The 26,237-nt window shown below is 50.6% G+C and overlaps 1 protein-coding gene and 1 non-coding gene across 5 annotated transcripts in view; one reads left to right on the plus strand and one right to left on the minus strand.

The window, feature by feature from the left end:
• The window catches only part of ANKS6 (ankyrin repeat and sterile alpha motif domain containing 6), a 50,465-nt gene extending 25,876 nt beyond the window's left edge, over window positions 1-24,589 (minus strand). Inside the window, exons 1-11 of one of the 4 annotated variants that reach the window (XM_037495390.2) lie at window positions 24,237-24,589; window positions 17,283-17,785; window positions 12,969-13,013; window positions 12,079-12,283; window positions 10,988-11,094; window positions 10,013-10,161; window positions 8,345-8,543; window positions 7,559-7,608; window positions 4,027-4,230; window positions 2,862-3,009; window positions 737-906 (exon numbers count right to left, since the gene is read on the minus strand). In XM_037495390.2, the coding sequence (XP_037351287.1) occupies window positions 737-906; window positions 2,862-3,009; window positions 4,027-4,230; window positions 7,559-7,608; window positions 8,345-8,543; window positions 10,013-10,161; window positions 10,988-11,094; window positions 12,079-12,283; window positions 12,969-13,013; window positions 17,283-17,785; window positions 24,237-24,589 (2,133 nt within the window). Of the gene's footprint in view, window positions 1-736; window positions 907-2,861; window positions 3,010-4,026; window positions 4,231-7,558; window positions 7,609-8,344; window positions 8,544-10,012; window positions 10,162-10,987; window positions 11,095-12,078; window positions 12,284-12,968; window positions 13,014-17,282; window positions 17,786-20,037; window positions 20,106-24,036; window positions 24,071-24,236 lie in introns of those variants that run through there. The other 3 variants (XM_037495391.2, XM_037495393.2, XM_037495392.2) reach the window with 3 other exon arrangements.
• LOC119233165 (small nucleolar RNA SNORA2/SNORA34 family) lies at window positions 1,771-1,902 on the plus strand. Its single transcript, XR_005122316.1, has one exon. It is a non-coding gene; the product is annotated as a small nucleolar RNA SNORA2/SNORA34 family (small nucleolar RNA).
• Window positions 24,590-26,237: the final 1,648 nt, after the last annotated feature.

Genomic DNA, 26,237 nt, shown 5'->3' on the forward strand with positions numbered 1-26,237 from the left:
ATGCTGCCCCTCATCCTGAAATAGTCCACACCTACCTGCCTCATCTGGCTCATCCTTAGGATCCCCATTTAGATAGGGATCCCACAAGCCTGGCTAGTGCCCCCTATTATGCCCCCACAGTGTCCTCCCTCATCTATGGCAGCCCCTACCTGAGGGTTGAGATGAGGCTGCTTGTGTCCATAATGATACCCTGAGGGTGATCACCAAGCCCCTAGTTCACTGCTGGATCCTACTGCTAGCAGTGCCAGAGAGAGCAGACACTGCAAAGATGGATATAGTGAATGAATGAGATAGGAGTAAGAATACTTCTCTAATACATGTAATAGCAACAGCTGACACCTACACAGGCCTACCAGGTGCCAGGCCCTAATCTACAGACTGAATCGCAGGTCTGAGACTTGAACCCAGGCAGTCTGCTCCCTAAACTTTCTGCTCTAATCAGTAAACATGGTGAGGCCGGATAACCACTGGCCTGCCCCCTGCAGCATGCCCTCAGCACCACTCCCGCTGGAGATGCCCTATATCAGGTGGAAGGTGGCACACACATGTAGGGGGCCTAGGGGCCAGGGGGTAGTCTGGTCACTGTGCACATAATCCAGACCTCTCAGAAAGCCCAGCAGCCAGCTGCAAGGACTGCCCTGTCCGACCACAGTGGTGGTAACAGAGCTCCCCAGCATGTGGGTCAGGTTACAACAGAACCCATACGCGTAACAAGAGACAGGAACAGAACAAGCACCTTGCTGCTGGGACCTCCGCTGCCCGCAGGGGAGACCGGGAGCTCAGATGGGCTGGACCCTGGTGCTGGTCCAACAGGACTTGACTGATGGCTGGGCTTCTGCTCAGATAATCCAGCTGCCTTTTTTCTCTGGGCGGCGATTTGGGACAGGACACTGTCTATGCTGCCACCTGAGGAGAGAGGGCAGGCGTGAGAGCCGTGGGCCAAGCACAGAAGCTGCCACCATGTGCTGACCCAGCTGAGCAGAAACTGCATTTCCCACACGTGCCCCCCCGAGTGGCTTGAGTCAGAGCTGACCACAAAGGGCTCTGCCTGAGAACTGAAAGGTGACCAGGAGGCAGGGCGATCACAACCCAAGGAGTCAAGATTGGGGGTTGTAGGGGAGAGATGCAGTTTGTCCTTGCTTTCCCTGTAGCACGGTGAGCTGGAGTCAGCTGGAGCTGGAGCTGGCTGGAGCTGGATTCGCAGGGCAAGCCCTCTGCAGCACCTCCCAGCAGCTGCACATACCCATCTAAGCCTCAATCCTCACCCCCTTTCAGGCCTTTACATCTCCAGCTATTCTCTTAATTGTATCAGTAACTTTTTCATTCCACAGAACCAACTAAATCCCGTTTGCCAAGCTCCCTGTTTTGCCAAATCTACCAGCCAACTTGAAATATGACGAAAGAAGGGGAAAAGATACCCAGGGAGAGGGAGGGAGCTAGAGGGAGAACATGGGGGGAAAAAATCACATCTGTAGAACATCTGTCAGGTGCCAGGTATGGCTGTAAATGTTTTACCTGTGTAACAGAGCTATTCTGAAGGGATATTTTTAAAAACAGGCAAACCCATTGCCCCAACCCACCTGATTCAAGGGAACTCATGTTAAGGAAATGACTTAGCAAAGGTCCGAGTACAGAGGTGTGAAGGCGTGACTCAGCTGGGATAACCATGAAAGCAAACACGCGCCAACAGCACAGCCTCAGGTTTAACAAGAGGAAACTGGGATACCTCAGGTGAATGGAATACTGTTTGGCTACTAAAAAGATGCCGCATTGGTCTTTAGTCAAGGCCAAGAGTTTACAGAAGCTTTTGGTTTTAAGCAGGAGTCTAAAGAAATGTCTTTATATGGTCTGTTGGCCATTTCAGAACTGCAGAGATATAATGGTCATTCGTTAGAAACATCTGAGGCATACCATAAAAAAATTAAATTAAATGAAAGATGTTGTAGAGGTATGTGTGTTGATATAAAAGGTGTTCACAAGGTAATGTGTGCAAAGGGTTATGGAGCAGCTGATACCCGGAAGTCAGCCTGCCTGGCTCCAGGTCCTGGTTCTGCTGCGTCAAGGCTGTGTGGCCCTGGGAGGTTATATGGATGTGACACCCATCTGGGTTGTTGGGGGATGATACAGAGAATCCACTTATAGGGCTCTGCTCTATGCCTGACACACACTAAGTGCTCAAGAAATTACTACTCAGCTTTCATAAATGTGATAAACATAAAAATACTCTGCACAAAGATATACACCAAAATGTCAATGATGATCTCTAATGGGTAAGACTGTATCTTTTCTTTCTTTCCTTTTTTTTTTTTTTTTTTTTTGGGTAGTCTTTTGCCTTTTTTGGTCTTAGAGCTTTTCCACAAGAAGCATGCATTCCTTCTGGAATGGCATGAAGTGGGGGCTCTTCCTGCAAAGTTGACTTTCATAAATTCTGAGTGCTCTCAGGGAGGATTAGTAAGTGTGCTGTGAGCCCTATATAACTTGGGGCACTCCTGCTAGAGTCCTGATTGTCACCCCCTTGCAGTGTGTCGGTTTATCTGTTCAGTGAAGGTGAGGGATGAGAAGCTCCTCTAAGGCTCACTTTCAAATACTTTAAATACCATGAAAATATCAAGTTAATTTCTTACATAATTTTCCATGACAAAGCACTAGAGAATTTATTTCCTCCTTCATTCCCCAAGAAAATGCATAAAATAAACCCTGAATTGTGAGCACACTGAAAAATCACATCCAGGACAAAGCCCTTGTGCACAGCATGCATTTCTGGGCTGTCCCCAGAAAAAGTACAGGGGGCAGTTCAGACACTCAGTTCCAAGGGATCACCCCACCTCCCTTGCAGGCCCGGGCCCTGCATAGTGACCCACCTGAGCGGTTATGCAGCTCCCCGACATGCCTGCCCCCTACCCCACTGGAGCCTCCCGAGGAATGAGGGGAGTGGTTGAAGTTTCCAGAGTTGGCTGGAGAGGCTGGGCTTCTGGAGAGAGATGGAAATTTTACCGGCCTGACAGGAGTCTGTAAGAATAAGGTGAGTATCGAGGTTAGGGTCTGTTATTTTCTCTGGACACAGTCGCAATGGGCAGCGGCCAGGAATTCAGCTGGCCCACTCCCGGCTGGTGCTTGCATCAGATCAGCAAGAATGTGCCAGGCATCCCTCCAGGTCCCCAGAGGGATGGGAACTCACCTCTCTCTGCAAGGAAGCAGCCCTGTTAGCTTAGGGTGAGCCCATGCATGGCTTCCCCTAGGTCACCCAAATCCCCTAGGTCACCCTGCCTGTTGGCCATCTCCAGGGGCAGCTTCTTGGTCTTCCCTAAGGTTTGCAATACTGCGGCAGGGGCGAACACTGGGGTAGCCCGCTTACAGAGACAGAGGCCCTGAGTTTTTCCAGTCACTCAGCACATGGTGGCAGGGTCAGAAAGCAAATTCCCATCTTCAATTTGCCTGTTTAGAGACAGTCTCTGCACATGGAGATAATCTCCTACAAGGTCGAGGGGTGGGAGGAACAGTGTCCGTACATTATAGACATAGACCAAGTCCACAAAGTCAGAAAACACTCTGGTCAAAAAGATAGAAGTTTCACTCCTTTTGGGTGCAAGAACACACCAGGAGAACACAACCCTGAGCAATATTGTAATAAGGAACTTGATTAGAAGCCAAGAATGATGTATGGTCCCCTATCTACCTCACCCAGAGAGTGATGTTCAGCAAATTATTTCTCTTCTCTGGGTGCCAGTGTCTTTAATCTAAAGGGAAGGTTAGATTAGATCAGGTCTTCACATGTGTTCCTTGGAGCTTCGGGGTTCCAGAGAAGAACCGAGAACAGCGGCTCTTGCTTTCATTCCCTTTGCGGGAATATCTGTTTACGTATTAAGTTCCTTTGTAGGATTTCACTAGACAAAAGGATATCATTCATTTAAAAGAAAACAAAAGTTTCAAGCCTCCTGGATTAGCAGGTCTGAGGCTGCCTTCACCTGTAACACTTCATGATTTCAGCGAGTGATGCATCAAAGCGAATCGGTGGGGCCCACTTACTGTGTCCGTGCCCCCGCAGCCCGCGGGGTGGCCCCTGCTGGCTCTCTGGGGCAGCATAGTCTTCATGGGGTCTGCCTTCCCACTGTGACAAGTCCGGGACCCATCAGAGCTCCACAGCTCAAAACTGGAAGGGGGTAAGAAAGGGGGGATCACTGCCTTCAGCTTGTCACTCGGGAGTCTGGTGAAGGGGGCTCCATTTCGAAGCTGGAAAAGACAAGCAGTGGGTTAGACAAGACCCAGGAGGGCTCCTAGCTCTAGGAGAAACTTCAGGATTGTCTTGCCTTGCAGAGAATGGCACTACCATTGACCCCTCCACCTAAGCCGGAAACCCTCATGCTGTCCTCAGCTGGCCTCCCTACAAGGAGCGACGCCTGGCCTCCGTAGGACTGAACCCCAGCAGCAAGGTTAGAATAGGGACAGAGTGGATGGAGAGCTGAGGTGAAGTCAAGAGGTGCGGGGTATGCTCTGAGGCGGTACACTGGAGTGGGGCGGGCACTTCAGCTGAGCCCAAAAGCCAAGGCAAGTGGGTGCAGTGAGGATGGAGAAGGGGCACTGCAGCCTGAAGAAAAGAATGTAGAAAGGCCTGGAAATGAGAGGAGCGGGACAAGTTTGCAGAACTGCAAGGAGAATGGTGTGACCAGAGCAGAGGGGGGGCTCCAGGAGGAGAGGGAGTGGCTGGGAGGTGGGAGGCTGGAAGACACAGGCTGGCTTTGAGGCTGATGAGCCCAGCAAACTGCCTTTTAATCCAACCATATCCTCCTTACTCCAGCCACACCTCCCACTGATGACATTTTAAACGGTAATTTAAACTCAAATTTTGAAAATGTGATTTGGGGCCAGTATCAAATCCACACCATGATGACTGGTAGATCGTCAAGGAACAGCCCTCACACAGTCCAGACTAACTTTAATTAAGGAAAGACAGTGAACTTGATACCAGATGGTGCTTTGCAGGGAAGGGCGTCCTACAGCTAAACCTGCCTCAGGAGCCGAGCAGGCGGCAGCTCCACAAGGATGGCTGCAAACGCCCACTCAGCAGGGCACCCTGGCCAGCCTCCATCTGCCGGGCAGGCGGGCACACCGGCGCCCTCTGCAGGGCACATGGAGGTGAGACAGGGTGAGCGCCAAGGAAGAGGGGGCCTCCTGGGATCCCACCCTGGCTCTTCTGGGCTTTACTGAGAGTGTGATCAAGGACTGACCTCGAGGACCTCAGTAACCGCATCTGGCAAGAGGGGGAGGGGGTGCTGACTGGAAATGACATTCACAGTTGCAAACCCCCCACAAATGCGCATTTTCACTCTTTGGGGTGAGAATCAACTGTTGCAAACTTTCTAGAAGGCAATAACATTCACATTCTTTGGCTCAGGAATTCTGTTTCTGAGGAATGGAAGTATCCCCAAGGAAGTAATCAGGCAAGTGTGGGGAACTGAGGCATAAGGAGATTCCTCAGGACTGTTAGCACAATGCAAAGTGAGGCTCCCTCAAGGACAACGGGCCAGTCTTGGAGGACGGCACCCACATGTGGAATGCTGGGTCGAGTTTAGGGACATGGAAAAGGTGGTCCTGGCAAATTGTTAGCGAGTCAGGTTCAGCACAGCACAGGGAAGCTGGCAGTGCTTTACCTGACTTGCTCATCGGCGAGATTCAGTGAGGGAATATGTGTGAAGGGCTGTGTAGCAGCTGGTACTTGGTAAAGGCCATGTTTAGTAATTATTGTCTATAATGTGGTCATCATACTCAGATGCTAAAAAATGGTTAGGCAAATACCACTGCCTGGTGTGGTCAGGTAACCACACCAATGGTTAGGTGAACTTTGTGTAGACCACAAAGCATCAGTCATGGCTTTATCTGGGCATGTGATCAAGGGTGATTTTATTTTTCTTTGTATTTTACTGCATCCTCCAAAAATTTCAGTGATAGCATTTCTGTCTTCATACTGAATTTTGCTATTTAATACTATTATCAAATGTTGGGCAGTACAAGTTCCCACAGTCAATGTGAGAGACACTAATTTACATCTATTGCACAGTGGGTGGTGGGGAGGGAGGCACATCACTTGTCAGGACACTCTGGGGCGGGGCCAGCCCTGAGGCAACTCAGACCTTCTGTGGGCACCTTGGCTCCCTTCTCTTCACCAATACTGCCCTCTCCTGGCCAGCCTTAGATTAGGGTCTCAGAGCTATGGGACTTAGTCCAACACTGAGCAGGAGGCTTTGGTTTCACAGATCATGAAGCTCAGCGAGGTGAGGAAACATGTCCAAGGTCACACAGCAGACAAATGAGGGCTCATTCTGGGCTTATGCTAAGAATTTCCTGGGAATTATCTAATTTAAAAAGCATAAGAATGGGGCCTCCTCGGTGGCACAGAGGGTTGAGCACAGTGCTGTGAAGCTGTCCGCAGCCTCTGCAGTGCCATTTTGATTCCCAGCTGGCCAGGGAGATTCCCACATTGCGCAGCAAATCTTTCCTGCCTCACCCGCTGCTCCCCTCAGCAGTGTATTTTGGTCCTTCTGCCTGTTCTGCTCCCTGCTCTGGCTCTGGTGAATTCTCTCACCCTCCTGTGCCTCTAGCTTATACCACAGTGCTTGTACAAATAAACCTTTAAAAAAATTAATAAAAAGCCTAAGAATGATGGATAGCACCCCCTAAATCAGAGACTACTGTCCTCCAGTATCCCTTTTTCTTAGTAGATACTTCCTTAGTAGATACTCCTGTCATTCAGATGGACACATAACCCACCTGAATATCCTTCCCCAGGCTTCTGTGCAGTGTGGCCATGTGCTGAAAGTTTGGCTGATGTAAATATGTAAATATGTATTTGATGTACATATGATATGTGGCAATTTCTCGAGACCTTCTTTAAAGACACCTGATATGTACCTACAGCCACCAATTCTCCCCTCATGTTTCCTGCTAGCTGGAATGAGGTAGTAATGGCCAGAGCTCTGGCAGCCTTCTTGGACCAAAAGGTGATCTTGGGAATAGAATATCTAGAACAGCTGTTTATTGGTTAGGTAACCATACCAATGGTTCTAGAACAGCTAGAATGAATGTAAACTCCTAACTCCATGGAACAATGTGCCAGTTCCAAACTTTACTTGAACAAAAATAACCTGTTGTCTTATTTACATCACTGTTACTTGGGGATTCGCTGAACCTAATCCTCTAGTTTATAGATGAGGAAACTGAGGTCTCGCCATGACCCCTTTTTCCTCTGTTCTCCATAGTGGATGGTGAGTACAAAGTGTCCCGTCAATCCCTGCTCCTTCAAGGCCCATCTGCAATGCCACCTCCCTGAGACGGGATCAGGGCTTACACTGGGCCACTATGCATCAGCATAGCCTCAACCATGGTTTAGAGGGCTGACATCAGTTCTGATTCCTTGATGTCAGAGCTTTACCTACTGATACATACATTTTGATATCAAGCCCATGTGTGATATCCCCAAAGGAAGATAAAAAGTCCACATCCCTCCTTGTGACAACAAACGATTGGTAGAAACCTGAAGTGCTTTTAGAAGCCCCACACTCACCATGGTTGTCAGTAACACATCTTCCTTTTCTCCTCTGGTGCTCCCAGGACCTGAGAGACAAATGGAAGTTTCCTGAAATGACCCCACTCCCCCACCCCCGCCCCTGACAGGCTGAGATCATGAGGATGAGTGACCAGGTTGGCCTTCATCCTGGAAAACCAACTCTCCTGGGTGATTAAATATTTAATAATAATCGGTATTCAATATTTGAAAGAAGGAAAGCATTTAGAAAGTATCTCAAGGCGTGTTTTCAGCTTTTCCATAAACCACTGCCGTGGAGGGTCAGACAGTGGTACACCCAGTCAATAGTCTGTCTCAAACAGTGGTGCCAAAGAAGCTGGTTGGGGTGTGGGGAGTCTGATTTTTAGAATGGATCAGATCCAGAGACCCAGTCAATGTGGCAATCTTCATGCCCTGGCAAAGTCACCCAATCCGTTTAATATTTCCAGTGCTGAGGAGCTCATTACCCATCTACCCTCCCCACCCTGCCCTCGATTTATTCTATTTCAAAGTTCTTTCAGGGCCAGAGACATACCATACCTCATAGCTAGGAAGACTACCTATGAAAGGTGAGAAGCTGTGACTGGTCTGTGGTCCTTCAGCAGGGTGTGTAGGGACAGGGACCGGCACTCTCACCACCAGCTTCCCACTCCACTCCACTGAAGAAGTGGTGTCCCTGCAGACCAGTATCTCATCTCTGACATCAGCCCAGGAGGTAGGACAAAGCGCAGAGGATGCAGGTTTGTCCATTCTGGAAATTCTATCACATGTGCAGTTTTTTCTTACCATTGTCTTTGGTTGTGGGAGGCACATCAGGGAGCCCAGAGCGACCAGTCTTGTCCAGGGGGGGTGCCCTCATGGTGGAGTCCAGCGCTGGCTCGGGCTCGTTACAGAAAGGCATTGGCTGGTTGCCGGACAGCCCACGGGGCAGTGTCTGCATCAGCTTGAGCTTCCGGAACCGATTGGACATTCGGTTCCACCAAGACTGCCAAGGGAGCACAGGGCAGAGGTCATGCCCTGGAACAGCCAGCCCAGGGAAAGGGGACCCACTTCACATGTGCCTCCCACCCCCTCTCAATCCCCACAGCACCCCAGCATCCCTTCCCAACAAGCCATGCGTCCCTCTGGGTCCTTGGCCCTTAGGAGGATATTTCCAATAGACTGGAGGTGGCCAGAAGCCTAGTCTGCCACCCTTCCTATTAACAACCTCCTAGCTCACAGATTGAGAAATGGAAGCTCAGACAGGCCCACCAACCCGCTCTAGATCTTACCATGAGTCTGGGATAGACAGATGGACACAGAGGCAATGCCAAATACCTCAACATCTATCACTGTATCAGCTCCTTCCAGTGATAACATGAGGAGCCCTAGGCCTGGGCAATCTGTGCCATAGCTGATGCCTCCCCATCTCAGCAGAGGACAGGCACCACCCTCTGGGTGTCCTTATAACCCCTGACAGCTTAGGTTCCTGACGCAGCCCACAGGGAGGAGGGGCCTGGCCTACAGAGAAGGCAGTGAGAACAGGCATGAAGAGATCCATGCGAACAGCACAATGAGGAAGAACCCGGGGCTGGAGAGAGCAACAAACACAAAGGAATACCAAGTCTGCTGAGCTGAGAAGGTGCTGGAACCCCCGCAGAACAAGGACTAAATAAATAAGTTTGATGTCAAACAAGTAGAACAGGATGGGAAGGATGAGAAATCCAGAGGCACAGTCAGCTTGTAGTTAGAAATAAGCAGCTGGAGTTTGCTTGAAGTGTTTCCAGGAAGGAGCTGAGGGGGGCAGAAGACACAGGGAGACCCCAGAATGGCAGTTAGCAGATACCCCACACACTGAAGCAGAAGCTGCAGACAGATGCCCGGCAAGGAGGGGACCTTGGTTTGGCCCACTCAGTTCCACATCATGCACAAGATTTTTAAAAATTTCCTACATTGGGCCTCCCTGGTGGCGCAAAGGGTTAAGATGCAACCTATGAAGCTAACTGCAGCTTCTGCAGCACAAGTTCAATCCCCGGCCAGGGAGCTACCCACATGGTGCAGCAGACCTCTCCTGACTCGCCCGCTGCTCCCCTCAGCAGTGTACTTTGGTCAATCTGCCCGTTCTGTTCCCCACTCTGTCTCTGGTGAATCCTCTCACCCCCCATACCTCTGGCCTATACCCCAGTTCTTGTATGCATAAATAAATAAATCTTCAAAAAAAATTGCTACATTTATAAATTGTGGGAAGATTTGGCAACTGGGCCGCATATTCTTAGAGAGTAGCCCGCTGCCACTAAGTGGTCACAATCACCCCAGTTTTCTCCACCACTCCCTACTGCTCAGCCACAGCTGACTTCCCTCCTCTGCTAGACCCTCTCAGTCCAGCCCACCCCAGTGTGAGTATAAGAAGGCGGCAGGCAGCTTCTCCCCAACAACTTGGCACTTGAAAGCCCCTTAACACAGGAGAAGGCAAACCTTAAGCCCGCCTTTGTCGCTGGGCAGAACTGGGACACTCCAGGGCTGTCGGACCTTCGAATGGGGTGGGGGCGGTGGGTGGCTGGGCCGGCCTTTGTCCTTATTCACCTGCATGCAGACAGATGCCAGCAGTCGAACAAGTTCCGTGTCTATGGACACAAAAAGCAGCATTTTACCTGCAAATATGTCTGCTGAACAATGGGGAGGGCACTCAAGGTGACCCCGCCAGCCTTAGAACTCAGTCCTGAAAGCTTCACGGTCTGCTTCTCAGGATCTACAGGTCAGCCTCTCCGTCTGACCTCCAAAAGATGGCAAACAGAAGCCAGCAGGGTTTAACTCACTTAGCCAGAAAAAAAAACCAGAAGCCTCTCACCAGAAAGGGCTGAAAGCCTTGTGCGTCAGGGGTCTCCCAGTTTCTCCCTCTTTTAGCTGAAACTCCAGAGTAATAAGAGATGGCAGAAGAGGGAGACCCTGCCCCTTGAGCTGGCTAATGGGCAGCCTCTGGTCCTAGAGAGGGGCTGTCACAGTGGAGGAGGGTCAGAGGGGAACAGCAGATGCCAATCAAAGACCAAGAGGGAGGGACTGATGTTGGTGACTCCCCCTGCACCACACCACGACCCAGCAGGCTCCAATAACTGAGTGGAAGGGATCACTGTTCCTTCCCTGCTTCTGCTTATCCAAGTTTCCTCCCTAGTCACTCGGTTTCTGGCTATGAAGCAGATGCCACTGCAGGATCTGTGTGGACTGCCAAGGTGCACACAGGGCTGGCTGGCCTCAGCTCCTTGGAAGCTGCTGCTGGGAGAAGCCTCAGGTACTGCCAGGTCCTGTCCTAAGGCCATGTTGTAAGCTGGGGGTGGTGGGGAGCTTGAGAGTGGCTTCCCCAGGAACAAGCAAGTGCTTAAAACACAGGTGACCTCACTTCTCAGCCAGGGAAAGACCAGGCAGGACCACAACCCTTCTCCTGAAACAACCCACCGGGATCACTCAGCAGCATCACTAGGTCAAAGGCCGTGTACCCGTTTTTTGCACGAAGAGTGACATCAGCCCCTTGGTTTAGCAGATATGTGACAATTTCTTTATTCCTGAGGAGGAAAGAAAAAGCCAGCATTAGACTCGCCAACCCCAAAATTCAGGACCCTGCATCAAAGAAGTGCACACAGGCCATATAAAAAACTGCTTTGAGGGCCTCCCTGGTGGCGCAGCAGTTGAGTGCTGGGTTGTGAAGCTGCCCACAGCCTCTGCAGCACCAGTTCGATCCCCGGCTGCTCCCCGGCCACTGGAGGGGGTCCCGCATGGCGCGCAGACCTCTCCTGCCACCCGCTGCTCCCCTCAGCAGTGTACGTTAGTCCTTCTGCCTGCTCTGCTCCCTGCTCTGGCTCTGGCAAATTCTCACCCTCCCGCGCTTCTGATTGTACCCAGTGCTTAAATAAATAAATAAATAAATCTAAAAAAAAAAAAAAAAAAAACAAAAACACAAAAAAAACTGCTTTGAGATCAGGCAGGAAATGCTATGATCACTTGCAACAGGGCAAGGGAAGCGGCCCTAATTTGGAATCAGACCATGCAGCAGCTGTGACAGCACGCAGCCTGAGACTCAGGAGGCCCCTGGAGGTGGCCTCCAGGGGGCACAGGTAACAACACCGAGCCTAGTCAAAAGGAGAGGGTGAGGTGAAACCTCACCATGGGATGTCCCCAAGAAGCCATAGCATTAATGACTGATGTTTGTTTTCAGTCGGGGCAACGAAAGGATGCCATGCACATCACTGCAAAAACTCCAAATGAACCAATCACTCTGTTCAGTGCAAATCAACCTATAGAAACTTATCTTTCTGCATAAAATGTTCCTGCTCCATGGTTTTTCAGCCACTGGCAAATTCTGTGCCAAGGTAACAGGAAATCTGGACACAGGGGTGGCAATGCAGGAGAGAATGAGCCTGCATGGTCTCCTCCCATCCCTCCACCTCCTCACAGCTCAGGGGGTTATCTGTAGCATCTCAGGACTAGAAAGTCCCATCAGAACCCTTATCTCAGTCCTTAGCCCGCGGCTGAGAGGGTGGAGCACTGACCCATGGTAGGTGGCCTGCATGAGGGCCGTCCAGCCGTGCACGCTGTCCTGCTTGTCAATATCAGCATGCCTCTCCACTAGTAGCTGCACAAGGGGCAGCTGCCCCATGACTGCTGCTAGCATCAGTGGAGTGGCTCCATCCCCGTTGACCAGGTTCACATGGTTGGGATCTTCATCAGCAATTTCTTTGACTAGCTGGAAGTTTCCTGCAAACAGAAGTAGGAGTCCTGGTGGTTTTGGGGGCTAGCATCACAGGAGCAATGCTTCATCCATAAGGTTCATGTAACAGACACTGTGAGCCTGCCTCTGCACTGGGCTGCTGGGGTGACAGAGATGAGATGAGATATCCCTCATTCTCACCTCCCTCTGTCTATGAGAGATAAGAGTGGAGCACACAGATAGCCTTACTACAAGAGAGAAAGGCTGTTGATGTCTTAAGAAAACAGATGGAGAGAGATGAAGGGCAATGCAGATGCAGTAGAGCACAGGTCTCTATGGGTTGAGCACCTTCCTGGAGGGCTTCCTGGAGGCAGCATCTCTATCAGGAGAGGAAGTGTTAGGCTCAATAGTTCTCCATCACAGAGCCTGAAGTGGGTAGTGGAACAATCAGGCATTTCAAAGGGCAGGGAAGAGCCAGGACACAGCCACAGGGGTAGCTGGAAAGGTAGAGGAACCTGGGTGAGCAGACAGTTTGTGTAAAACACCATAATGACCACCAGCCTCCAGGTTCTGAACCCTCCGGGTGAAACTACAGATTCAGGAAACAACTAAATGTTTGTTTCTTTCTTAAATACTCTGGGTGATCTTGAAAAGGACTGCAAATATTAGGTTGGGAGAATGTGGCATTGTATTCTTACATATCCAAATAGATTTTCTAAAGTAGTTGCTTACCCATTTTCAATGCATGGAAAATATCAGGTCGCCTTTTCTCCTCATCTGGGTAAACAAAGATTTTAAAAGTTAACCACACAAAAGCTTAATACAGCAGGGAAGTTACAAGGGTGTAACTACACAATCTAGCTTTTAAAATGATGTATTTTCAAAAGCAATCTGACCAGAGACATATGTAACAGGTGAACCCAGCAGTACTTCTAAAAGGGTTATTCTTAAAGAATGTTAGAAAACATTTCAGAGACAGATCTGGGGTGGTGACTTGGCCAATAGAACAGGAAAGAACAGCGAGCAGACCATTTCCTATTCCACGCTCACAAAGCAATCATTTTAACACAATCCAAACTTTGGGGTGTCCTTTCTTAGATATAGAAAGTACAGTCTTGGAAAAATCTGAATTTCTATGACAATTTTAAAAGGAAGCTTTTTCCTCCTAAAAACTAACTATACGACCAGGCTACACAATTCCAAAGCAGAGGACTGGGAGTCATGACTACCCAGAAGCCACTGTTCACTCTGCTTTCCTTCCCAATAAGAAACCATTGGAATATGATTCTGAGAGTCACCCCAGCTCAGGACCTGCAGACACGGCTGCCTGGAGGTGACTGCCCACCTGGTCTTGATGCTGGTCCCTACAGCCAAGCTGGAGCAGGACCCCCACACTTACCCACAAACCTGGGCCCTGCTGCACCCTTTCAGTGTGAGGCACCTCCCCACCGCCACCTGCATGTCTGTCACCCTCCTCCAACCTTGGGGTAGGGGACCTGCTTTACATCTTCATGACCTGAGCTGGTGGCCCAGTGCAGGTGTTCCTGCAGCCTCTGACTAACCCTTGGGAATGGAGTAGCTATAAGAGGAATTCTATGACCTGGACTAAATCTCTGGCCCAGATCAGTCCCCTGGGGCAGCTGGGACAAAGCTGCAGGTACAAGAGCACTGGGTATGGGGTCAGCATATCTGTGTCCTATGGTCTGTGTCAACAGAGTGGTTGTAGGGATCAGTGATATAGATGGGGAATGATTCAAAAAGGGTTGGGCCCTATTCCAAGAGTAACTCTAATTATCTTTACTCCTGAAGAGCACCCACACCAGCAAAGATAACTACTAACCAAATGATTGCTAGAAGGATGTACAGATAGGTCCATGGAACCCAAAGTCTAATTTTGCCTATGAATATTACTAAGAAATGATTCTTCATCTTGAGTTTTAAAAATATGTCTCATGTACCTTTAAGAGTCTGATTTGCTGTGGGGAGGGTCTTCCCAAGCCAAGACCCTTTAAAAAAAAAAAAAAAAGACTGTCACCAGCCTTAGTGTTGGTTGCTAAGTGACTTGTCTGGTACCGATGAATCCCTGATAGTCTAGCCTGACCTCAGGAGGCTGGGGCAGCTGTGCCATGGTGCCAGGTGACCCTGGGCTGGTCCCTTCCTGGCTCTGGGCTCACTTTTGCATCTCTAACAGAGAAGCTCCAGGGACCCTGATCCTGCCCAAGGAGCAACCACAGTGGGGGTGGGGAGGGTGTCACAATGACAGTCACAAGGACCTTGGAGTTCGGGTCCTTCAGCTATTGTAAGGGAGAGCCCTGGGTCGCCAAGGTCTTGGTCGGGGACTGATTTACTGGCATCTAATCAAAAGAGTTGGGGGCTCTTATTGTTATTTAATAACCTGTCACTATTAACAACACAGCCTTGTTCTTGCTGCTGTCTGACCTGAAGGTTCTCCCAGGAGTTCGCGTGGTATACTCCCTCAACTCCTGCAAGTTGGCTGAAATCTCATCTCCTCTAGGAAGTCACCCAACCACCCACCTCTGCCACTCTCCAACCCCCTGCCTCACCCTGTTTGTTCTCTTTCACCCATGGCACTTACCACCTACTGGGCTATTTAACTTATTTTATTTAACACACTATTTCATTTGTCAGGTCAGTCTCCTCAATAGAAGCTAAGGTCCTTGAGGACAAGGACTGGGTATGATTTATTCACTAAGGTACCCCAGGTGCCGATACAGTGCCTGGCACATAGCAGCCCCTCTGTAAGTATTTGCAGAATAACTGAAAAAATGAATGGTGAATAAAAATACAAATGATAGTCTCCATGTACTGTGTGCTATGTACCAGGCACTGGGATGCACATTTTATAGGCAGTATCTCACTACTGCTCACAGAACTGTACAAAGTCATTGCATTTATTATAACCTTTATGAAAGAGGATACTGCAGTGAAGGGACAATGAGCATGCCCAAGGTCACTTGGGCACTAAGTCAGAGAATGAGCCTCAAACCTGGGTTTGTCTGATGGGAAAGGTCTGTGCTCATAACTTGACCCGATCTTGTTGAACACGACCACAGAAAGGCGGGTACAGTAGCTGCCAACATCTCTCACTGCTCCCTCTGGGCTGGGGTGGTGACCTGTCAGTCCTGCCCCCCATTTATGGACAGCAAAATGGAAGCTTGTCAACCTCAATTAACAGGACCAGGCTCCCTTGGCCAATGTGGGTAGATGCAGGGTCCATCAAAGTAGAGAGTGACCTGGGACATATGGGTCCATCAAAGTAGAGAGTGACATGGGACATATCCACTGCCTGAGCCTCTGCCTTGGGGAAACAGGAAATCACCTGTCAGGGAGTTGGGATAATCCCCAAAATGAGCATGTGGTGGGCTAAGACTCAGGAATCCAGGCTGAGGGAAACCTGGGCCCAAGCAGAGGGGCCCAGTGTGGCGGTCATGGGCTGAACTGGACCACCCACTTCTAGCAGGGAGACCTTGACCAAGTCACTCCACCCCCACTGAGCCAGCCCACCGGCGCCTGCAAAGCAAGCACCCGTGAAAGCATGAGATCCCACGTCTTGGGTATGCTACAAAAACAAGCATTCCAGCCAGACTTCTGTGGAGAAAAACACCTTGTAGGAGAAGACTGGAGCCCTGATTTCGCACTGCGTGGGTCTGGCACTAGGCCACCAGTACATTCTGCTCACAACCACCAGGCAGTCCTTATCGTCACCCCAAGTTACAGAAGGGACAAAAGACAGTTCAGAGGCACTATGTGCTTGCCCAGCTCCCAGAGCGCTGCAAGGGCTGGGACTGGGCAGTCACCTCCTGGTGCTCTTTGCAGGGAATCCCTCACTTTCTGGGTGTCACTCCCTTTGCTTCAAATGGACATGTGACCTTTGGACAAGCCCCTGTGCCTCTCTGGACCTCAGTTTCCCAACCTGCACAAGTAAGCGGCCTCTCAGCTTCATATAGGTTTTCCTGAACTTCACTTCCTTTTCTTTTGTCTCGATGTCTTCTTCATTTTTGCCATCTCTCTGTCACTACAGGATTTTAAAACACATTTATCTCAGAGTTGATCCGATCAGGTGATGTGCTCCTAATAAGCTTTCCCCAAATTTGCAGCATCTTTTGATTGACAAGGCTATGTGTACATTCTCTGGACGGTACTGAACTGCTTAACACTTTCAGGTCATTTTAGCCGATTGGTCTGAAGACCTTTTCTTCAGATTGTTACCTTTCAGTCATAGATAGGGGCCATCATTACAGCCTGGGCTGCCTCGGTCCTGTCACTGAAGTCAGACCCATGAGAACAAGAGGGGCCTGAGGCTGTGTGAGAGGCTGCATTTCAGGGTCCCACTATGAACGACAACGAACTAGAGGTTTTGAAATGTACTATGACCTTAGATTTGCTAAGAAGTGTTGAAACAGCCCACAAATGCCAGAAAGATAACAAAAAGAACAAAGAAATAGGGCACACTAATAGATAACAAAAAACCCTCCAAAGTGGACTGAACTTAATGTGGACTTGTCTTTGGGGACGGATACTGGCAGGAGAAGTCAGGCACATTGTTCTAGAGCAGGGGCTGGCCAACTACAGTTGGTGACCCAAATCTGCCTGGCCACCTATTTTTGTAATTATAGTTTTATTGGACCATAACCACAGCCACTCATTTACATATCACCTGTGATTGCTTTTCCTCCAGCAGGACTGTATGGCCTCCACAGTCTGAGATTATTATTATTTGGTCTTTTGTAGAGAAGGTTTGCTGACCCCTACTCTAGCAGGATCCCAGAACCACCTGCACTGGAATAACCTGGCTAGGGAGGAGGGACTTTGCTGTGCAGGTTTTCAGGCTCTTCCCAGCGCTGCCAAACCCCCTCTGAGGGTGATCTGGAAACCTGCACAGGACAGGCACTCCCAACAGGTCTCGATGTACAGCACATCAAGCCCCACTGCTCTGGAAACTGAACTCTGCTTTCCACATGCCCTTCTGGTTGGGAAATGTGGTGTCCTCTGTGAGGCATGGTAGGAGCAGGGGGGCAGTCTGACCTGTCTTGGGCCTGACGGTGGTCAGTGGGTCCAGGTAGTGTGCAAGGTCCCTGTGCTTGCGGTCAAGTGCGACCTCAAAGGCAGTCTTCTCCAGCACGCTGAGGTGGTCAGGGTTGGCCCCCTTCTCGACCAGCTGCTGAGCCACCCCAAGTCTTCCTATGAGCGCTGCCAGCATTAGTGGGCTCCAGCCCACAGTCCGGGCTGTGTGGTTGGGGTCGGCGCCCCACTCCATCAGAAGACGCACCACAGCCTCATGCCCATGCTGGATGGCGGCCATCAGGGCTGAGATGTCCAGCAGCTCATCCCTGCTGTCCCCTGGCTCCAGCTGCTCGCCAGAGGGGTTTTGAGGGTCCACAAAGGCACCGGCTTCCAAGAGCAACTTCACCACGCCCAGGTGGCCACCTCGGGAGGCTACGGTGAGCACACTGGCCCCTAGCCGGTTCTGGGCATTGACATCAGCCCCGTGGTCCAAAAGGAGGTGTGCCACGCTCACGTGCCCAAATCTGCCAGAAAGGTAGAAAATTAGGGACAGTAAACATGGAGCTGGTAAGGAAGCAGCACAGGAAATCCTCACTGGTATTAATTGCTCAAGGCATGAGAGCTGTCTTCTCTGGACCAGGCACTGGGCTGGCCTCACATATGAACCCTCAAAGGTGAGGGCTGCCCTGTAAGGTTCAAATCCAGACCTTGAAAAAGCACTTTAGCTTCTTCATGCCTTCATGTGCTCATCTGTAAAGTGGGGTTGTAATTGTTTCAACAAGGACTACTAAGGATTAAATGATTGAAGGTATAATCCATTTAGAGTATATAAAAAACACCTAGAACAGTCTGGCAAAGGAAGCACCACATAAATGTTAGCTATAATGTTTGTGACTGTTTTACACTGGGCAACATTCCAAGGTCAGTCGGCTGCTAAGGGACGGCATCAGGGTCAGAAGCCAGGTCTGCTGAATCCTCCCTCTTTCCCTACACTACCCTGTCTCCCATATCTCAGACCATTCTTTTCTCTGCTTTATAGCGTGGCAATCAGTCTCTGTCTGTGCTGGATTTCCTCACCAGCAGGGCCAGTGTCTGATTCGTGTTCACCCTCCCCAATCCCAAACTCACATACATAGGAGGCCTTCTAGATGAGACCATGGACCCCATGCCAAGAGGTGTGACGTGGCAGTGGTCAGCAGAAAGGGGCTCCAGCATGTCTCCAGGGGCTTGCTGCCATCTGCTGGCAGGAATGTACACTGCCAGAGGCTGAGAATAGGGCCTGGGCCAGACCCTCCTTTTCTTTTTTTATTAATTTTTTTTTAATTTTTTTACATCGTTGTTCATTTTTAACAATATTTGCTTCCCCCCACCCCTCAGGTGTAGTCCCCATAGAGTTTCCTTCACCAATGAACCCGTGCACCAGACCCTTGGTGAAGCTTGAGCTCAGCTCTGCTGAGAAGCCACGCTGCAACACTGGGGAGAAAGACATGCCCCTTCCCCCCAATTCTCTAGTGGCAGGAAGGTTAAAACAGGGTTTCCCAGAAAAAGATCTTCTTTCTGCTGCTGCCAGAGGGTAGAAAAGTTCTTTTTTGCAGGGCTTTTGGCTGGCACCCTCTTTCTGGGCTCAGCAGTGTGTATCAGAGCTGGAGGGGACTGGAATTAAGGAAATAACGACAAGAAGAGAAGGGCTGGCTGTGCCAGCTTTTACGTGGCCATACCGCCTGCATAATGTCCGTATTGGCAAGGCAGCTTTCTGAGTTTCTTGACATGCACCCCTCTTTCCTAGAAGGGACTTTTGTGCCTCATCTAAACATAGGGCCTCCCTGCTGCCTGTGGAGGCCAAGCCAAGGCTGAACTCTGGTCTGAACTTACAAATACCTTCTGGGACATGACCCTTAACAGCACCGGGTCAGCCTGCAGACCTGCAGAGAGCTTGTAAACTGGCTTCCCAGTGTAGTGGGCTAGACCTGTCCAGTTTCTTCCCAAGAGAAGAGACAGGTAAGCCATGCTGAAATTAAGCTCAAATGCAGACAGCAATGGGCTTCTGACCCAGGGTGGAGCTCAGGAAATTGTGTCAGATGACTGAGTGAATAAATGAATGACCACTATGACCAAAATCTAGCATAATTCCTAGTAGCAAATCATAAGGTACTATTACATTTTTAAAATCTCATTTGATCTTTAAAAAAACCCACTTCACAGACCAGGAAGCTGAGATCAGAATGGAAAACAACAATCCAAAGTCTCTCAATTTGCATGTGACAGAGTCAAAACTTGAAACAAGAACCAGGGCCCTAGCTCTTCCAGTATAACACATTGTCATCAAAGAAAAACATTGAATTTAAGCAGAAATTTGGAATGTTTTCTGAACTTGTGGGAAGCCCAAGAGGTCATTCAATTCAGCTGAAAAATAAAAGGATCCAATGAAGGTTGAGATAATGTGTGTAGCTAATTTCAAACCAGTAATTACTGGATATAGGGGGTATTCAGGGGGTTCTAAACAGCTGCTATGATTACCCATTAATTCCAGCAAGTAACACCTGAATTTAAAGACCTGGTGCTCACTCCAGAGCACTAGACTGAGAATCCAGCTGTCACAAAGGCAAGCGGATGAATGAAAGGGAAAAGGAGGGAGTTAAACAGGCCAAGGATGAAGTTAGATCCAAAGTAAACACCTACCTGTCTCGTTAGCATTTGACAAATTTGGTGAGCAGCTTCCTTGTGGCCTACACCAAGAGGAAAGCAGTCATGGGGTTCATGGCTGAGAGGCAATTACCTGCTGAGGCTGGGGCTTCTGGGGCTCTGGTGTCTAGGCTGACTCTGCCTCTGCCTCTTGGTAGCTGTGTGGCCTTGGACAAGTTACTTAATGTCTCTGAGTCTCATTCCTCAGCTGTAAAATGGAAATGACAAAAATACCAACCTCCTAAAGTTTTGGGCAAATCGACTGAGTTAATTTGAAATACTTAGCACAGTGTTTGACACAAAGTAAGTGCTCAGTAAAGGTGATCTATTATTTTAAGTAGAGGGGAAAAATATGAATATATCCGTTTCTGGTACTAAACAATCTGAACAGACGAAACTGACTGCAGTCCAGGCACACTGCCTGTCGGATTGGCCTCATCCAAAGCTTAGTGATGAGCTCAGAAACTCAGAGCAGGGATGATAAACAGTGGTCATGTTAATCAAAAGTGGAAGTTGCCGGGAACATCTCTGAAGACACGCTGAAGCATATTTGATTCAGGGAAAAGAGCACTAGTGTGGGACGTGCATCTGCCTGTCCTGATCGGAGAGTTGGACACACCGTACATCCTTCAGAAGTCTCCAGAACTTATTCCTCAACACAGAGCTTTTGATGTGAATTAGGCAGAACCCTTGAACACGACCCAACATCCACAAATGAAGAACAATGAATTTTAAAGTACCCGGGTCCTGTCTAGGTCCAAATAAAGGACAAAAGTCAATTCCAATCTCTTACAGACTTGTCATATTTAGCCATATTCTCATAAAAATAAATAAGAGAGTATGTCATTGCTAATACTCCTAAATTAGTACCTGTAAGACAGAGGGAAACAGAGGAACAAAATTAACCCAGAGCCTCTCCATCTGAAAGATGGGGACACCTGGACCACAAATTCCAGTCTTTACAATACCAAAATGTAGAGAAGAAAAGTCCTCTAAAAACGTTTATAGTTAACTATTAGAACAGGTTTTTAAATTCTTCTACATCTCCTGGCCCATCAAGAGGAACAGAAATTAATCAGATGAAATTAATTAGATGACTCCGGCCATCCTGCAGAAATAACAGCATAAAGTGGTGATCAGGGGCCTCTGGGACACCAGGAATCATACCTGGTGCTATAGACACAAAGCTCACCCTGCATGGCCCCCAGAACCCCCTCCACTAGGTGGGAGCTCAGAAATTAACCACACATCAGCAGTCCTTAACCCTCTGACTATATCAGAGAATCTCTAGGGAGGCTTTTTTAAGAGTCCCTCACCATCAGGTCTCCTGAATCATAATTCCAGAAAGGGAACACGGGCATCTGATCTGGAAAAGCATCTGGTGAGCCTGATGTGCGGCCAGGTTTGGGTACCAGGAAGGCAGCCAGCTGTAATGAGGGGTCACAAGCACTAGGTGGGAAGAGGGAAGAGGGGTGCTTCACTGGGAACAGTAGTCAGACCCCCTATGGGTCTGGTTTCTGTAGTCAGACCCCCCCCCATATCTGCTCTAACTAGCAGTATGCTCATGAGCAAATTTTGTAACCTCAAATTCTCACTTGCAAAGTGGAGATGATATTCCTGGCACATAATAAATGCTCAAAAAAATGTTGATGGGGAGGGGGAGGGGATCCTATGGAGAGGCATAGAGAAGGTCTGTATGAAAATCATCTTGGCCTGAGTTTAGAAGCCAGGGGTAAAGCAGAAGAGAGAATGCAGGAAGGTGTCACATGAGAGAGCCTCAAATACTTGGTTAAGGGTTCCAATGAGAGCCATTACGGGAGAGGCAGTCAAATGTTCATTTCAGAAAGATCTGGAAGTTCTGTGGAGCATGGATTAGAGAATGCACGACTAGAGGAAGGAAGAGCTGTTAAGGCTTCTACACACCAGTGGCCTGGATCACAGGCTTTGGCAGGCAGATGGGCAGACCTGGCCATAGTGCAGGTGAGCACTAGGGTTGAGGTTTTACCTGGAGTGTATAGGGCCACTAATAGAAACAGAACCTTAGAAGAAAGGTCCACAACCCCAAAGACTTTCTGGTAACCTCCAACTGTTCTGGGCAAGAAGTCAGGTCTCTTAAGACAGAGTCCCAACAAGCTAATAGGTGCATAAAACATTGCATTGCTTAAGCATAGAGGCAGTCTGTGCATTAAAGCTACGGTATATTCTTTACATATAGTATAGGCCAATTGACATAAATGTTCAAAGGCTGAGGAGGGTTAAGTAAACCACCAATTGTCCCAAGGATGGACTATCACACAGCAGTTGAAAACAGTGTATTTGAAAATACTGCAGGATAAAATTTTGCTAGCAACAAATTAAACTTCATTAGAACAACTGTGTATGGCTTAGAAAAAACTCAGAGAAATAAAATATTACCTGGACACAATGAGCAACTTATGAGTAAGAATGTCCTTGAGTTTTCAATGCTTTTAGGAAAACAAATGGCTCTTACATCTGGAAAGACACTTTGCTTCATTCACAATTTTAAAAAATGCAAATCACAGCCACACTGACATTCAATTTTTCAACACTCAGACACAAAAATCTGAAAGTTTGATAACATACTGTGTTGGCAAAGCCATATAAAACAGCACCCACATACAGTGCTGCTGGAGGGAAACTAGGCAAGGACTATGTTCGGAAGGATAGGGGGCCCACAGACATCCACATACTAAACGCAAAACCTGTAATCACAGTTCTTGAGCAACACTGTTTCCGTCAGTGTCTTTTCATTATAACATTGATGAAGATAAAAGAATTCCAGCAATGTTGAATAAAAGACATTATTGGAGGATCTGCTTTCCCTGTACAGTACATCTTCACTTAATTTCATTTAATGGTTCTTAGGAAATGCGACTTTAAGTGAAAGGTCATGTAATGAAACCAGGTTCCATAGCAAAGTGGAAATTAAGGTCACAGAAGTAAGGTTGCTAATCAGAGGACACTAAAATGAGGAGTATAGCCTAGCCTATTTGGGTGGGCCCAATGTCATCACAAGGGTCCTTTAAATGTGGAAGGGGGGGAGCAGAAGAATCAGAATCAGAAGCTACGATAACAGAAGCAGGGGATGGAGGGAGGTGATTGCTGCTGACTTTGTGCTAAGTTATTACAGCATCCATGAGAAACTAATACACCTGTATGAAGAGCAATATGGCAACAAGCCATCCAAATCACAAATAACCTACATTCTCTCCTTGCAAGAAAGGGCTGGGGGCCTAAGTAGATGTCTGACATACGAGACTTCACTGTAATTCTTTATACCATGGTTTCAAGTCCTGTTCATCCTATTTCCTGAGTACATCTCAAACTCAATTCCTGAGTACATCTCAAACTCAATCTTTTTGCTCCCCTCACTGTCTCTGCTCTGTCCAGGCTCTTACTGAACTACTACAATCCCCTCTGAACCAGCCTCTCTGACTATAGCCCACCCCTTCATCCATTCTCACACTGCGGTGAAAGTAAGCTTTCCAAAACTCGAATTTGATTCTGCTAACTACCTAGAGCTTTCAGGAGAGTTCACCTTTCTCAGCCCTGCCACTTGGCACCTGCTTCCTCCTCTCCAGAAGGGTTCATCGCCAAGTCTCCCACCCCCATCCCCAAGCCCCAGACACAACATCCTTCTAACAGTTCTGAGGTTTGCTTTTGTTTCCAAACCTTCGCATGGGCCTTCTATTATTCTGTTCCCACCTCCCACCTCTGTCCTGGTTAATTTTTTCCAGTCCTCAGATCTCGATTTGAATATATCCATCATTTTTACAGAAACTTTATCTACCTCCCCAAACTGGGTCGGATACCTCTGGAGTTCCCAGAACTTTCCCTATAAAGCTTGTGTCCTTGTCTGGCCTGCCCACCAGCGCGTGAATTGCTCCCGATGGGGACTTAACTTGTATCCCCTAGTATTCCCAGTGCCAAACTAGGGTGTGCAGCCAGGAGGTTCTCAGGAACTCCTTGTTGCAAGAAAGGGACACTTCTGAGATTCTACGTCTTTAAGATTGTATTCGCAGGCTCTAGATTCTGTTTTGAAAGGCCAACATTTCCAAGATGCTAGTTTTACCTTATTAAAAGCACTTCACTTCTCGTGTCCAAGCTGCTCAAAGTCTACCGAGCCAACTCTCCAACGAGTCCTTGACTCTTCATCTCCCTGCGAATCTGCGGGGGCCGACGAGCAGCCCCGGCGGCCGCCAGAGAGGGACCCGCCCGCGCTCCACGGGCCCCAGGACGCCCCACCGGGACCCCGGCGCCCCGGCCCCTCACCTGGCCGCCTGCATGAGCGCGCTCCAGCCGTAGTGGTTGCGGCTGTTGACCGAGGCGCCGCGGCGCAGCAGGAAACGCACCAGGGGCTCGTGGCCCCCGGCCGCGGCGAACTGCAGCGCCGTGTTGCCGGCCTCGTCCGAGCAGTCTACGGGCACCGGCGCTCCGGCCGCAGCCGCCGCCCCGGGCCCGGCCGCCTCGGCCCCCGCCGACTCCGCGCCCGCCTCCGGCTCCGCGCCGCGCTCTGCGGGCTCCGCCGCCGCCGGCTCCAGCAGCCGCCGCGCCGTGTCCGTGTCGCCCTGGTCGCAGGCGAGCAGCAGCAGCTGGAAGGCCGGGGGCAGCCCGCCCTCGCCCATCGCGGCCCGCGGCCCGCGCCCGTCTGCCCCGCCGGCCGCGCCGGCTCCGCCCCCGGATACCGCGCACGGGCGCCCCCTTCTGCCCGCCCGCGCGCCCACTGTGTGCCGGCCCCTCTCCGGGTCCCGCCCGCGCGCCCACTGTGTGCCGGCCTCTCTCCCGGACCCGCCCGCGCGCCCACTGTGTGCCGGCCTCTCTCCGGGTCCCGCCCGCGCGCCCACTGTGTGCCGGCCTCTCTCCGGGTCCCGCCCGCGCGCCCACTGTGTGCCGGCCTCTCTCCCGGACCCGCCCGCTCGCCCACTGTGTGCCGGCCTGTCTCCCGGACCCGCCCGCGCGCCCACTGTGTGCCGGCCTCTCTCCCGGACCCGCCCGCGCGCCCACTGTGTGCCGGCCTCTCTCCCGGACCCGCCCGCGCGCCCACTGTGTGCCGGCCTCTCTCCGGGTCCCGCCCGCGCGCCCACTGTGTGCCGGCCTGTCTCCCGGACCCGCCCGCGCGCCCACTGTGTGCCGGCCTCTCTCCCGGACCCGCCCGCGCGCCCACTGTGTGCCGGCCTGTCTCCCGGACCCGCCCGCGCGCCCACTGTGTGCCGGCCTCTCTCCCGGACCCGCCCGCGCGCCCACTGTGTGCCGGCCTCTCTCCCGGACCCGCCCGCGCGCCCACTGTGTGCCGGCCTCTCTCCGGGTCCCGCCCGCGCGCCCACTGTGTGCCGGCCTCTCTCCGGGTCCCGCCCGCGCGCCCACTGTGTGCCGGCCTCTCTCCCGGACCCGCCCGCGAGCCTACTGTGTGCCGGCCTCTCTCCCGGACCGGCCCGCGCGCCCACTGTGTGCCGGCCTCTCTCCGGGTCCCGCCCGCTCGCCCACTGTGTGCCGGCCTCTCTCCGGGTCCCGCCCGCGCGCCCACTGTGTGCCGTCCCCTCTCCGAGTCCCCCCCGCGCCCACTGTGTGCCGGCCGCGCCCGGGCTGAAGCCGAGTCTCCACAGCCGCGGCCGGCAGGGACAGCGGGTACCGGGAAACTCCGAGCTGCGTCCCTCACCCGGGCTGGCGGGTCCGCCCCCTTGTGGCGCCCGCTTGCGGCCCTCCCGGGCGGCGCGGGAGACATCCTGCCCGGGGTGAGGGTGGAGCGGCTGCCCAGCCCTCCTCACGCTGCAAGCCGCGGAACGCTGGGCTGGAGTAGAGGCCGCCGCGGTCACCACCACCTCACGAGCCTGGCAGTGGCCTGGGCTGCTGACCCCCCCAACCCTGGCACTGGGGCCACACTTATTAAATTGTAGTTGACTGAATAAAAAACCAACAATAATCGGTTCACTCCCCTACTATATCCAACCGGACCCTAATGCTGGCCCTTATCTGGGGCAGACATTAGAGCTAGAGCCTGGATCATGTCTCTCTTCATCAGTGATTCGACCATCAGCACCATCTGAGACATTGGTACCAGAAAAATGTTCTGACTCCAGCCCAAACCTACTCAGAAACTCTTGAGTTTAAAGCCCAGACATCTGTATTTTTTTTTAAGATTTATTTATTTATACATACAAGAACTGGTGTACAGGCCAGAGCGTGGGGGTGAGAGGACTCACCAGAGACAGAGCAGGGAACAGAACAGGCAGACTGACTGAAATACACTGCTGAGGGGAGCAGCTGGCGAGGCAG

The sequence above is a fragment of the Talpa occidentalis genome, unplaced genomic scaffold (genome assembly GCF_014898055.3).
Source record: "Talpa occidentalis isolate TD23 unplaced genomic scaffold, MPIMG_talOcc4v2.1 talOcc4.7, whole genome shotgun sequence".
Lineage (NCBI taxonomy): Eukaryota > Metazoa > Chordata > Mammalia > Eulipotyphla > Talpidae > Talpa > Talpa occidentalis.